Genomic DNA, 15,223 nt, shown 5'->3' with positions numbered 1-15,223 from the left:
GAGCAGCAACGCTTGTAAACTTCAAGACAGGCGACAGAGAGCCGGCGGCGGCCGGGGCAGCCCTCACGGGCCGGGCTCAGCCCCGGGACCGAGCCGAGCCAGGCCGGGCCCCGCTCCCCTCAGCGCCTCGCTGCTCGCCGTCTCCTAGAGCGGCGCGCCCCGCCCCGCCGGCGCTTCCGGCCTCTCTGCAACCGCCCTCATCTATCGTTGGTCCTCCGGGCCGTGGTGGCTGCACCGGGCCTGAGGGGACGGGGGGGGGGGGGCTCGGTGGCGGCCCCGGCGCTCGGCCGTGAGGAGTGGGGGGGGCATTGCAGCGGGGCCGGTCCTGAAGAGAAACGGCCTCCCGCCCTGCCGGGAGCCCCCGGGCAGCCCCGCCTCCCCCCGGGGGCGGAGGGGCCATGGCGGAGGCGGGGGGGGCGGCCGGGAGCCCCCCGGTGGGGCCGGGCTGCGGCGTGCAGGTGGTGCGTGGGGCTGGGGGGGCTCCGGGCCTTCGTCGGGGTCGGGGGGGCTGAAGGCAGAGGGAAGGGTTGGGAGGGGCTGTGGGGGAAGGCAGAGGGGTGGGTGTGCCGGGGCAGTGGGATGGGTTTGGAGGGGCTGTGAGGGAAGGCAGCCTCGAGACCTGGTTGGCCTTAGGGAGTGAGGCGCTGGGCACGGTTGGTTACCTGGGTTTGAAAAGAGAGCCTTAAAACTTTCCTGCAGAGCTCTTTCTTCTCCCTGGAAGGTTTTGTTTTTAATTAGTTTTTATTAGCAAATATATACACGAACCCAAACGTGTACACGTACCGCAGATACGGTTTGGCAGCAATTTATATTTAGGTTTAGCGAGGCAAACATACTGGTCCTGAAAAAAAGCAAAATAACACAGATTATTAGGCAAGTGAAAATGAAGAACTTCACAGAATCTCAGCCTAAAAGCAGGTCAAAGCTTGTGTCCTAAAAATCATCCTGGGTTCATTTAAAGTATCCCATATATGAGGTTTGGCAAAACCAGCTGATTTCTGCCAACAACTCTGAGTTTTTAAAGGGTTTGGAATGCTAATATGAAAACTATCATTTAAGAATAACAGTTTCTGACTTATGTAAAATCTTCAATGGTGTTAAAATGATTTAAAAAAAAATTATTTTACACATTCACATACGGAGATTGGTAGGAGCCAATGTGAACTGGAATTTGCTGAAGCTGAAAATAACATTTCACTTTGGGGTTGTTTATGGTGTATGCCCTCAATAGAGGAGGTAACACCAGAAACGAGGTTTCTTGGGTGTAAAAGTGAGTTGCGCAGTTTCTGTCACTTTTTTTTTTTTTTTAACTCACATGTCTCCAACCTTGTGATCGTTGTATTGTTTTTCAGTAGCGTAGCTGAGGGAAGAGTTATGTTGTTGAGTAATATATTTGTAGAAGAAACAGGGTTGAAGTATCTGCTAATCAGTTAGCATTCTGTCATTTTTCCATACATCAAAACTCACTTAGTAGAGCAACCATGAATCATCTTCAGCTTAGTCAGAGCAAAACGACTTCACTGAAACCACCTAAAATCACTTCAGGCCTTATTCTAGAACTTTGAAGTCCAGAGGAAATCAGGTAATGTCACAATGCTCCAATCCAGATCAGGTTCATAATGCTGTATTTTAACTGTTGTGCTTGGCCATTAGGCCATGAAATGCTCCTCTGCTGGATTTCGCTGTAAGTCAGTCTCAGGTAATAAAAGAATAATTTGGACTCAGCTGTCACTCAGTTGACCTTGTAATGACAAAAACACATTAGTCATGTGCAATTTATTTAAAGGAGCATTACGTGTATTTGTCGTTCTCTGTTGTGACAGTTTTAAAATATAAAAATGCTGCAAAGAGAACTCAAACAATAACCTGTGCTGTGAGTGGGCAGTGGTAGTTAGCATCAACTGAGCGAAAGGCTTTAAGACATTAGGAAAACTGTGTTCCAGGTCTCCATTAGAGACCTGCTTTTAGAGATTGCCGTAGCAAGGCTGGTGTTTCTCACTGGAGACTGTGATTTGTCAGCAGTGACAGAGCTGTTGCTGGTTTTGTCCTGGGACAGAGCATCTAGACAGGATCTCTTCAGGCTACTACCAGATGACTTTTTTCTACAAATATGCACCCGTACATGAAATATTGTGCCCACGTTCACATTTTTCCCTTTTTAAATGAACCAAGGAGACTGGAGTGCTTTGGTACAGTCACACAATGGTAAAAGTCAGTTTATAGGTACCCAGCTTAGGGCAAGTGCCAACTACAGCTTTTAAGCCTGGCTACAAATGTACAAATGAACTAGAGAAAAGTGAAAAGTTAAACTCTGTGGTGTATTTCTCTTTGGCCTAAAAACAAAACAAGAAAAAAAACACAAATGCAGAAGAACAGTAAACTAAGAACAGTAGAACCCAATCTTTACTACTGTGTGTTAGTAGTACTCAGGCATTTTAATCATATTGCGGTGTGCAGTTATTTGTATGGATTTGTTAATTTTTCAAGTTTTATGTGGAAGCATCAGCAATTCAGTGCTGTACCATATTTTGACAGGCATGTAGCTTTCCGTTGCTGTGACAGTTGTGTGAAAGTAGAACTTGCTCACAGGAAAATGTTCAAGAGCATGCTAATCTGTTATTAGTTGCTCTGTTGAGATCAGAGTTGGTGACCTCAGGTATTTATGGATTGCTTCTATCTGTGCTGCCGTTGAAGTACTGCTTTTACTGTTTTTAGTTCAAGCTGAGCAGAAAAGTCCTTGAATGATGATTTGCACTGCTGCTCTGACTGAAAACAGGAGCTCACTATGGAAAAAAGTAAAGAAGTTCCAGTTTTACAGTTTTCAAACCAATGTCAAGCCAGTTTGTGATGGTGTAGTCAAAATTGTACCAAGTTAGGTAATTAAAAAAAAAAAAAAAAAAAAAAAAGATGAAGAATCAGTGGCTATTCTGAATGTACAAAACTGCATTGGAAAAAATGGAGAATGCTCTTCTTTCTGAATGAATATGTTAGATTGATTAGCATGACCATTTAGGGGCTTATTTTAATTGCAATCTAAGCATAAGGGATATTAAAATCCTGAGCAATTTGGATGTATTGGTTTAGGATCTCAGGCCTGCTTATTTTTTGAAGTCTAAATGCACTATTGAGCCATACTTATGAAATAATCTTTTTTTTTTTCTTTGTTGTATTTTTTTGTATTCAACTTGACTTTTTTTTTTTTTTTTTTTTTACTTTGTCCTTATTTTACTTGCTTATCTCTCTACAACAGGTCAAAGACTTTCTTTGCTTAAAAATGTAGATACCTTTGCCTCTACTTGTTTTAAATACCCCTTTTTCCTGTCACAACATCCTGCCAAAAATCAGGATGTTCATTCATTTTAGACCAGTATATATATTTTTTTATTTTGCTGTGCAGTGCTGTTAAGCTTTTTATTTGTTAGTCATTGTTACTGTACATTGTACTCTGCGATATCTGAGTGTACATATATTGTACTGTGTACAAGAAAAAAAAAAAAAGAAAAAAACAGTATGCACAATAGCTCCTAATGTGTGCATTTGTGTGTGTTTGCCAGATCTGTAAGAAGTCCATTTCAGTGCTCTTCTGCTAGCTTCTCAAGATTCTCATGTGCTCACAGTAGGAACTAATCATCTGGTTCTTCCAAGTGTGTGTTTATGGTTACACCACATGATAAGGACTAGAGTTCTGTTTCTAGAAACTTCTTAAAATGTCCTGTGAGGCTTTTTACAGGTTACTCGGGCTCTTTGTCTTAAATTCTCCATCTGTTATAAGGCACCTTAGCAGGTACTGGTTTGGCCTCCCCCTTTACGGACATTGCCAGTGTACTGTTACTGCAGCAAATTTCCTAGGACTGGCATGCTGTGAATGGAAGGTATTATTTTTTCAAGATATAGAAACAATTTTGGGGGTTAAAAATGAGAATACTGATGAGTACTTAAACAGAGAAATCCCTCATCTGTGATTTCTAACCAATTTTAAAATGAAGATTTCAGATAAGTTTTCACACAATGCTTATGGGGCTGAAACAACAGAAGCTATAGGAGGAAAGCCTGTAATTGAAATGAGAGACTAAGGAACTATGTCATAAGTCATCTTCTAATGTTTTTTATATCAATTTTAGATAAAACCATTTAAAAAACTTGTCTAGAGTCCAAGGATTCAGGCTGCACATACAACATCTCCAGTTAGGTAATAAGTCAGAAGAAAAATTGATGAGTAAGATCTATTAATGGAAGATAGAAGCAAAGAGTGTCTTATGAAATGTAGGAATACTGGAATCAAGTTAGTATAGTTTAATCAATGGCTTGTTAGCATTTTTTGTTCAGTAGTCTCTTGTTTCCTTGGAGATCTACCAAAAGTAGAACTCAGAAAATGTGAAGTTTGAGAGAGGTGAAAGCAAATCATGTATTTAAAAGGAAAATAAAGGTACCTTGCCTACTTCCATATTCTTGTGATCCCTTTTTGGTGAAAGTTAGTTTCAGAAAGATCTGGCACTTCTCTTTTTTAATGAATATTCTTGTAGTGTAAGGACAAAAAATAGTGTTACTGACTTTTTCTGTTTTTTTGTAGTCTGTCATTGTGCCTGTTCACAATAGTGAATGCTGGTTAGATGAGTGCCTGAAATCTGTCTGGGAACAAGATTTTAAACAAACGATGGAGCTGTCAGTTTTTAATGATGCCAGCAAGGTATGTTTCAGACCTTATTGAAAATGCTGTCCAAGTCAATACTGTCTCTGACAGAAATTTTTATTTGGGCTGTTTGGTTCACCACACAAAATAGAATAGCTGCACCTCTGTCATCATTTTTCTAGGACAGTTCAGCTGAAATCATTGCAAAATGGAAGATGAAGTTGGAAGATGCTGGTGTTCCAGTAATCATCGGTAGCAATAATTCATCTCAGCCTCGAGGAGGTATGTAACTTAATAGTGATTTTTTTTTTTTTAAAGAGTTAGGTTGCTATGATAGACAACACTGTTTTACTTCGAGAAGTGTCTTAGTAGCCACTTGTATTGCAATGGAAAAAAAAACCACATTGGACACGGAGGTCTGGAAAACAAAAACTCATTCCAATTTAGAATTTGGCCCTGTTGTTTTTGGCTCCATAAGATTTGTTTATATGGCCAGGAAAGAAGAACTTGGCTTGATACTTATTCTCTACTCAGCAAAAGAATTTTGTTTAATTGAAGTGTACACAATGTTGTTAATGCTTACAATTTTACTGTGGCTTTCTGATATCTGATTTATCTTCAGAAGATATGTCTTAAGAAAAAAGAAATACAAGATTTCTTACATAATAATTTAAAAATCATTTAAGTGCTTGTCAGGATTGTAGAGCAGACCCTGAAAATGTGAAATAAAGACTAACAAGCAAAATTATGTGAAAAGGTTTATTTTCCTCCTGAATCTCAGTCTTGCTTCTCAGTCACTTGAACGATTTCCCCCTTTCCCAAGATACATTCCTTGGAGTAAAGTCCAACTTTATAAACAACGCAATTTAATTAAAAGTCACAGATTTTTATTTTTATTTTTTACTTATTAATGGCTGCGGAAAAACTTGGCCATGTTCTGTAATGTGGAGATTGCAGGTTTCTTACTGCTGCCATTGCAAAACTCTACTGATTTAAAACAGTTAAATTTGTGGTCCAAGCCAAATGGAGAGGTGGTTCTGGGGTTTTGCAATTGGGCTGTAAATAACAATCATGTTGAATTATGAAGTACTTTGCTGCAGGATGAAGATACAGATGGTGGGATATGAACTGTAAAACTTCTATGTTTTTAATTTTAATCTCACTCTTTTTGTCAGAAGTGGAGGAAAAGCCAGTGTTTGCTTTTGTTAAAGGGGCAGAGGCCTGGGGTGAAATGGAAAATGCATTTTTGATACCACTTTGATCAGATCAAAACAGAGCTTTAAAACAAGTTTTGATGTGGGAGCTAAAAACTCACACTAAAACTCCTTGGTATTTACACAAGAGGCTAAACCAATATGTGCAGTGAGCTACCTGACAGGTCCGTAGTGGGATTCCCTATTGATTTACATGCTACTGCAAATTGCATTTAACCACTGGAAGAGATAACAAACAAATATCGCTATCATTTTTTTTCTTCTTTTTTGTTTGTTTTATGTTTGGGCTTTTTTTTAAGCAGACAAGCTTGCTAAAATGTAAAATAGAAATGAAAGTATGTTGCTCTTTGAAGAAGCAGATGTTGAGTGGCATTAAAGTTGGAGGATCACGACTGTGTTCTGAAGATCAATAAGAGGACGAAGCAAACAGAACACTGCTCATATTTTTATGGGAGCTGTAGATAGAATATTTCTGTCATTCTAGGTTTTGTGACAATGAGTAGCCAGGTAGGAATTAATATAAAATTTCATCAAAATTTGTGTCTTTCAAGATAATCTCAATTAAGAGACGCATTTTGGAAACACTGTAACACAACATCTGGTAAGCTTGTTTTTTTTAACACAATATCCTGTTTGTAACTGAAAAGAAACCCAGATTTATAGACCAGTCAAATTGGTCTTACTATGGAAAAGCCCAGTTCTGTTTCAGAAGGCTTAATTTTCATCCCATTGTTGAAACACAAATAACTACGAGTTTCTGAACTGAATTCATCTGTGACTTGGTGTAGGCCCCTGGCTTTATTTGCTTTCATTTCCTTTGACTATAGACTTCTTTAAAGCTTTTTTTTTTTTTTTTTTTTTTTTTTAAACAGTTGTCAGACCTAGCAGTACTGAAGTATAGCAACATATCTGTTACTATAAGTAATTTTAATGTTTTAACCTTTCTAGCGTGATCTGTTGTTGTTTTGACAGTGCAGCTTGTAATATAAGCACTGTTGAGCCGGTGATGAGACAAGGTTGGTAGAGCAAATACTTTTGGGCAACTGATATGCTGGAGTTAAACAATGTAAAGAATTTCTTGTATTCCAGGAAGCTTATTTATTTTCCTTTTTTTCCACCTTAACTACTGGGTGATCTGTCTTCTTTAAAATCTTACCTCTTTTAGTAGCTGATGATCTAAAAAGCTAAGGAGGTTGTGATTTATTGTTAATGCCATCTTGTTATATAGTTTCCATTTTAATAAAATATTTCCTATGTATAAAGTCTTGTTCCAAATAGACTTGTATTAATGGCATGTGTAAACTAGTTGTAGTTTGCAAGAACACAGGTGCAAGGTTTTGACGATAATTTATGGTAATACTCCGAAGTCAGTTCACCTTTGCACTCTAGGAAACTGAAACTAAGTTTGAGTTGTGAACTACAATGAGTATCTTGTGCCATTAAAGAGAGATGTCAGATTAATTTTTGTTTTAACGTGTATTTGCCAGTGTTAGGATAGCTGAAACCTGAACAAATCTTTAAGAAATTGTTGGAAGGGGGCACAGCTGTGAGCATTGTTTTAAATAATAGTATGAAATGCATAGTTCTTTTTTTTTTTTTTTAAATAAAAAAAGCTTATTCATGTGGAAGTCACTCTCAGGTCACCATTAAAATGAGGACATCTTTTCTTCATGGTTGTTACATTTTAGGAGCAGGTTACTTGAAATCCGTAGTATTTGTTTGCTTTCAGTGATTTACTTTTATTATGTTAAGGACTAGTTACAACTGTAAGGAGTCTTTCCTTTAATAGAAGATGCTTTAGTACAGAAACAATGTACTAGTCAGGCTTCACATCTTCAACTATTTACACAAGATTAGGATTTATTTCTGATTCTTTTCTAACATGTAAAAGAAAGGGGGGGACCTAGAAAAAAAGAAAGGGTCACTCGCCTAAAAAAAGGAAACCTTTTTCTTTCCAAGAGTAAGGAATGTTAATATCTCACTGAGGCTTAAGTTTTTACGGTTGTAACCATGGTAACAGGCTCTTTTCACCAAGTAAGCAGGCCTTACAAAACTCAGAGACCTGGCACAAACATTTGATTTTCTTCAGTAGAGTAATATTAAAGAAATTCTTTAACTCATGCCAAACATAGGATTCATTGTGGTGAAAACTTTTTAATATCTAGTTTCTTCTACAGGGAATTATATCTCATTTTAATAGTTTTTTAAATATGCATATTCTCTATTTAAAAAAAAAAAAGCTAGCATAAGAAAAGCTTCAGGATGGTTTCTGTTTTAATCTTAATAAATATTTTCCAACTCTTTTTCATAATGAATATTTAATACTTCAGATTTTTTTTTTAAGTGTTTCTATTTGAAAACAAGATCTGAGGTATTTCAGAAAGTTCATGTAGTAATATTACTGTCGTCTTGTAGTTGTCTTTGAATCTGCTTCACTTTTTTCTTCGTTATTGATTCCTTGGACTTCGTTAGTTTATACTGAAGATGGTTGAAATGTTGGAGTGTATACTAATGGCAGGATTGAAATGTAAATACAGGCTGCTTTACAGCTGGTAATGGTATATCCGAGTATTGATTTGATTGATGTTGGGTCAAATTTTGTTCTATCCTGTACTTTTTCCTCTTTCTTTAGTAGGGACCTCTGCAGTATTAGGGTTTTTCTTGTTTGGCATGTTCAGACCTGCTAACTTTCATCAGTTGTTTCCTACTAAAATCACTCGTGCCAGGATCCAGCTCTGCTGTTGTGTGAAGTACTGACTTTGCCAGCTGCTTTTTTACTGCCAAAAGAAAAAGAGAATGAGAGTAACTGTATATATGAGATTAGATATTCATACATGTATAAAAAGTTGTATGTAAATATGCTTTAAGGTAATAAATCTAAGAAATCTATGGAGAAGTTAAGGTAACTCAAAGACACCCACAAAGTGAGAATTAAAATACTTGAAATACATAAGAATAAAACAGTTACAAGGAAGAGCCTTTATCAGTACTGTTGCTTTGGCAGTTGATCTGATGTTCCTTTGAGGCAGTAAGAAATGCAGTCATAAGTCTTTTTCTTTACTTGGACAACTTAGCAAGATAGCCAAGGAGCAAGTGTATTAAACTAAGTGAACCTTTGAGCCCAGTTAAATTTGTTTCCTGAGCAAACTTAAACATGGATCTCACAAAAAGAACAGAGAAAGCTTTTGAATTTTTTGAAATGCCAAATCAGGAACTTAAGGAATAATAATATTTAAAACTACCCGACTCCATATCATGGTGAGACATGGCTTTATCTTTCCAGTTTTCCCTTTAAAGAATAATAAAAATCAACACAACAGTATTAAATATCATTGCATCACATGGTTAGCAAGCATATCAGAGCAATCTTGAGCTGGATTCTCTGAGTGAGTTTCAGAAATAGTTTAAATAAAGCTTAAATGATTACATATATATATATATATAAAAAAAAAAAAAAAAAAACAAATAGAATTTCTATAGGGTTTTTCAGAATAATATGATATAGCATGGTCTTTTCTTGTAATGCTGTCTGTAACAAGAATTCAAAGACCAGAATGTACTTAGGCCTTGTCTACGTATAAAGTGATCCCAGGTAAACCAGCTCATACTTGTTCCTCATAGATGTGTTTCCATTTCTGAACTCACCTTGCTGCTGGTTGCTGCAGTTCCTTCCTTACCTTTGGTCGTGCATTCCTGCTCTTCCCTCCTTTTTTTTTTTTTTTTTTTTTTTTTTTTTTTTTAGCTTTGTTGCTTGTTTGACCCTCCAGTGCTGTCCAGTGCTGCTTCAGAAATTAAGCTGACAAAAAAGTTTTCTTCTAGTTCAACTTCCTGAAATGGCATGGTAGAAAAGCCTGGATTGTCATCTGACTGAATTTGTATTTTAGGGTTGTCTTCCAGAGATGGTATAACATGTTATGGTATAAATAAGACAAATTTGTGCTTTTTGGACATGTACTCTCCTCCTTGAATAACATTGATTTTTCTCTAACTTCCTAATGAGACTTTTTTTGTTTTAATTTTTGTATTTGCTTCCTTTGTATTTAACATACAAAATGGAACAGAACTGTTTTTGTGTACTGAGGACTTGGCCCCCAGGTAGGGAAAACAAGTTGACTAGCAGTCTCTTGTGCTTTCTTTTATTATTAGTATTATTTTTTTTAATTCAGAATTTGTTGCTATTTGTTACGATTAAAGAGATGAATATGTATATTCAGCCAAGGTTTTTCATCATCTGGATGTGTACTGGATGTGAGGCCTAAGTAGCTGGACTCTTCAAGGTTTATATTATGTATTATATCTTTGGGGAGGGGTAGTAAAAGTTCAGTTCTGCTTGGTGGTAGAATTTTGATATGTACATCTGATTAACCACACAGAATAATACTGAAATGAACATACAATTTAAATATTTAAAAGTTACCTGGTTTAAAATATGGAAAAATCCGTATTTTGCTTGGTACTGATTTTTATACTTTCGTCTGTTCCTGACTGCAGTAAGCTTAAAAATTCAAAGGTTAAAGCTACTATATAATTTTATCTTTATTTTCTCAACAGTTGGATTTGCTAAAAATCAAGCAGTAATACAGAGCTCGGGAGCCTATCTCTGCTTTCTGGATTCAGTAAGTTGATACATCATGCTTGACTCAGTTTTGTCTAAAAGATTGTCTCATCATTTTTGATGTCATGGTTGGTTTGCTTTAAAGACAAGCTCTTCAGAGGTGTTTGGGTGTTAAACATGGTGGTTACTATTTATAGCCCTAAAGTTGCCTTCCAACCTGTAGCATGTCCACAGCCTCATACCATTCTTTGATCCTATGGGATTTCACAAGCGGTTGCGAGCAGAGTTGAGCAGGGTTGCTGTTTAGCTGTTTTTAGAATTTTTGCTTTCCCATGTGCTTCAGAAAATGATACAGATGAGAAACTAAGAGCTAATCTACTGGCTTTTTAATGCAAAATAGGAGATGTCTCATCTCCCATCTTGCTTTTTTTTTCTTTATCCTTTGTTGTATACCTTCTGTGAACCCATTCAGCTCACTAACCCACAGATAGCTATCTGACTTTATACAGCTTAATATGCAGTGAAGGGTTTCACAAATGTGCATAGCTGATCTGAGGAATGGTGCCATGTGGCTAGGATCAGGCAAAAAGAGCAAGACCTTTAAGGCTCACTGATCTTGTGTAATTTCACCTGAAGATTGATACTTTCCTCTGAATTGGCTATGGTTTAGTGTAGTACTAGGAGGAAATGGCTGCAGGAAGTGTAGGCTTTCAGGTAGGGTACAAGTTAACATTATGATTGTCTGTGCTCATTAGAAAGTGGCGTGATCTTTTTCATGAGAGTAGGGAGGTGAACTCTACAGCCTTATAATCACACAGCTTTCACTTTGGATGTTCTTTCAGTTTGCAAACTCTATTTGTTGTACCAGCTATGCAGTTTTTTTTTTTTTTCCCAACAGTGTACTGTTGCAAGACCCAAGGCAATTTGGCATATGTTTCTGGTCTTACTTTTAAGAAATTAAGCTTTGCTGTTGGCTTTCCTGGCCTTTATTCTTGCTGTTATTAAATTATAAAGTATATATCAACACTTTGCCTTTTTAAAAGAGTATATTTGAATTTATCCTTCCTGTTAGTGATTTTTTTTTACAGAGTATATTTATATAAATCTTTGTGTACAAGTTTAAGGAGGGTGAAGCTTTGCAATGCAGTATCCAATATGCATATGTATAAAATGGTATGTCAGAAAACAAAATTTGAGCATTTATTGGACACATGGAACTCACAATCACACATACAAATTAATGGGTGTTTGGACAGGTCAGCTTCTTACACGTCAAAGAAAAGTACTTCATATTCAGCACTGAGTGTCAGTATCTGTTTCATAAACAGATTGTTTTGAGGAAGTATGAGCATGAAATCCACTGCTCTGTTTTTGATCTCCTGATTCATCAGATTGTAAGAGCGTGTGAGTCTTACAAATTATGCCATGAAGTAGCTGAAGTGATAGCAGTTTTGTTAATGCAAATATACCTGGGATCCAGTTCTTTTTGTTTGTCTTCAGGTAGACACAGATGCCAGGGCCAGTTAAATTTATGATTCTGTGGATTTAACTCCTACATTGTGAGTCAGTGAAACTACTTACATATATAAACAAGAAAGAAATACATATTAAAATTTTGTAAAGGTCAGGTGTTCCAGGCTTGGATAAATACTACATTGTATGGGGTATTACAGGAAATACATGGGATGAGTTGTGTACATACTTACGTTGACTGAAGTTAGCTGGAGTCCACATAAGCATGAGTGAGAAATTAACATACTGTTATATTGTCCCTTAGAGCTTCACATCTGTCTCAAATCTGTATAAAATAATTTACAGAGGTAAGTCTTTCAATCCAGACAGATGTAGTTGTTTGCAAGTTAATATTTCTATAGAGATATCTTCAGAATTCTTAATTTATTTGCTTTATGGAGTTTATGAACTATGCTTCTTTGTGCTGCTGTGTTCTGTTTGCTGACTGTTCTATTTGCTGTGCATATGAGAAAACAAATTACAACTACTATGAAATCCGTGGTGGTTTTGAATTTCTGCAAGATTATTATTAGCATAAGTTGATGTTTCATATAATTAGGACCTAGTCAAAGTGCTATGATTGAGAATTTTATGACTTCCAGTATGGATAAGTTTGGAAGAAGCTAACAAGGCTTTCTGTTCTACACATTTCTGTTCCTGCTATTGAGCTACATGCTGCAGAACAGAAGACATTCTGATCTAGCAGAAGCCTAATCTTGGTACAAAGAAATGCTAAATGATTGGCATTACTTAAGTGTATTTTCTACCATCTCCCCTTGTGGCTACCATTGTTTGCTGAAAACAGATTGGAGGAAATAAAAATGAATGTGGAAACTGCTGCAAGTCTAAAAATTGCTCAATATTTTGGCCATAGTTAGTAAATGCTGTGTGATAATAGCTGCAACACAGATGTTGCCAGCTGTTTAATAGCTCTGCTTCTACACACCACCTACCTTCTTCGTTTCAGTCACCAATCCAGCGTCAGGCTCTATAGGAAGGAATGCTGATATCAGCCGTTTGGAATGTGCTGCAGTAATGCCAAGGAATTGACCTTCAGATGTGCAGGCATAATTGAAGCTTTGCTAGAGGTGGATGGAGAGAGAAATGGGGCTGTGTCAATAGCTTGTATACATTTCATATAGGTGGAGAAAAGTGTTGTGGCTCCTCATATGTTCATTTCACTTACGCATCTTTGGGAGTATTAGTCCCGAAGAGACTGTTTTGCTTGCCATTCCAGCTGGAGTCAAGCTGCTTGTGTTATGTCTCTCAACACAGATTTGCGAGGACAACAAATTGGGAAGAAATGTGGAGGGAAAAAAAAAAAAAAGGTTACAGAGCTCAGAACTGTCAGAATTTGATCAGCCTATTCTAGTATGAAGTGGCAGCTGTTTGACTAATAGCTATTATGGAGTTTCTTTGCTGTAGCTGTTGTTACAGATTTCACCTCTAAGCTACTGAGGCATTTTTCCCACCAGCAAAAGCAGAAAATGTGAAGATACTTAACAAATTGTTCTTATTGTACTCCCAGAAAAATCTTGGTCATAATGACATCAGAGTTCACTAATTATGCTAATGTATTTCACAGTTACTTTCCTCCTTTTCAAATTGTCTGTAGTTACTTTATCTACCAGTTGCGTTTTATTGTGATTTTAGTTTGTCAGCTCTCCGGGGTGGTTGCCATCTTTGTTATAATCATTTACCCAGATTTAGCACAGGAGAGGTGTAATACTGAAAACTCTTTTTTTTCTTTGAAGTGCTATTTTCTTTGACACTTACCAAACATACTTATCCTTCTATAAAACTGCATTTCTTTAAAAAGGAATGTGCTTTCATTCCATCCTAAGAATCTGTGTAGTTTCCCATTATTTCAGGTTTAATCAAGGTGGTTTTGGAGGTTATATAAATATATAGGTAAATATATAGAAATATAAAATCGTGTCCTTTATTTGACCTGCAATGTTTCTAGCCCAGTCATATTTACTTGAGTCCTTGACCCATTTGTTTTAGTCCTTTGAAAGGCTCTGTTGGCAATATATTGCTGTTTGCAAGATTCTTACTTAGCCAGTTAAGAGTTGGCTGTTCCGTGCTGTCCCAGCACAGGGAAGCAGCTGAGCTTTATTCACCAAATCAAGGGTGGACCATCAGAGTCAGCACTCTGCTGTTTGAATTGGCAGCTCCCGACCTGTGTTTTCCCATTTGTGAGATTTGCTTTTAGGATTTCAGTTGCAGAATGTCAGTGTTGCTGTCAAATGGTGCATGAGCTTGTCTTGAATTTCAGGTTCAAAAACACTTCAGTGAGGGGAGTTCTTAAAGGTCTTGGGAGAAGGTGGTTGGGCCTCAGCTAGCTGCTTGATGTGTTTCAGGGACTCCAGCCTTCAAGCTAGTTCTCAGTTATTAAAATAGCTGCTTGGTTACCTAGGCTCCTTCACTTGCTGTTTTTGGAAGTTGGTGTTTTAAGTTACTTTGCAGGCGTTAATAACCTTTTGAAACACTTTCATGGAAATTACCGTTTGTATAGCCTAAAAAATGCAGCAGTGATCAGACTTCATGTATTTGCTTTTTTATTGTTGTTGTGACGTAATACTCCTTGCAAATTTGATCCTCAGTTTAAAAACTGAGAGAAAGTGTCACTCAATCAGCAGGTGAATGGATGTAGTGGTGAACTCCATTCCCAGAAGCTCCCTCTCCCCCGAAGAGTTGTACCTTTTTTCTGAATCACTAAGGAGAACGAAAATATTATTAAAAAAAAAAAAAAAAATTGGGGGGGGGGGAGAGTGGAGGACAAACAAGAAGTACTTGAAGGCATCATTCCTCTTACGTATATGTCTTCACAGAACAGTATTAAAAATGGATTAAATGTCCCTGTCTGGAATGTGAAATGTTACTTGTCTGTTTCATAAATAACCAAACCTTTAGAATTTGCTCTATTCTATTTATTTTGCCATAAGCTCCTTCCACACTTCTTCATCAGTTTATTACTTAAAGGGGGTAATTGAAATTTACAGGGAGGATTTTACTCTGGTCTGAGTTTACTGATGTTGCAGTGTAAATGACTTGCTTCCCCTGTCTGTAAGCACTCCCATGCTTTTTTTCAGCGATCCAACTGTGAGAAAGATCCAAAATCTATCCCCAGTGACTTCAGAAATGTTAGGTATAGAACAGCATATGTCTGCGCTTGCTGCACAAATGCACCAAGGTGGGAATTGCCTTGACGTCAAAAATTTCTCATCAGTTGATAGTCATGTTGAAGTAAAAGATTCCATAGGAAGATTCTAGTTAATTTTATGCTGTTGGAATGTGCCAGTCAGCCAG

At 37.4% G+C, this 15,223-nt stretch overlaps 1 protein-coding gene across 2 annotated transcripts in view; it reads left to right on the top strand.

Annotated features, from left to right (window-relative positions):
- The first annotated feature begins 324 nt into the window (after positions 1–324).
- Positions 325–15,223, top strand: part of B3GNTL1 (UDP-GlcNAc:betaGal beta-1,3-N-acetylglucosaminyltransferase like 1) — a 124,212-nt gene continuing 109,313 nt past the window's right edge. The window contains exons 1-4 of one of the 2 annotated variants that reach the window (XM_084492637.1): positions 325–461; positions 4,571–4,687; positions 4,813–4,912; positions 10,396–10,460. In XM_084492637.1, the coding sequence (XP_084348763.1) occupies positions 399–461; positions 4,571–4,687; positions 4,813–4,912; positions 10,396–10,460 (345 nt within the window). In that variant the 5' untranslated portion in view covers positions 325–398. Of the gene's footprint in view, positions 462–3,237; positions 3,873–4,570; positions 4,688–4,812; positions 4,913–10,395; positions 10,461–15,223 lie in introns of those variants that run through there. The other variant, XM_084492636.1, reaches the window with a different exon arrangement.

This window comes from Aythya ferina, assembly GCF_964211825.1.
Source record: "Aythya ferina genome assembly, chromosome: 18".
NCBI lineage: Eukaryota > Metazoa > Chordata > Aves > Anseriformes > Anatidae > Aythya > Aythya ferina.
The sequence above is the reverse complement of the archived record's forward strand: the minus strand, read 5'-3'. Positions and strand labels throughout refer to the sequence as shown.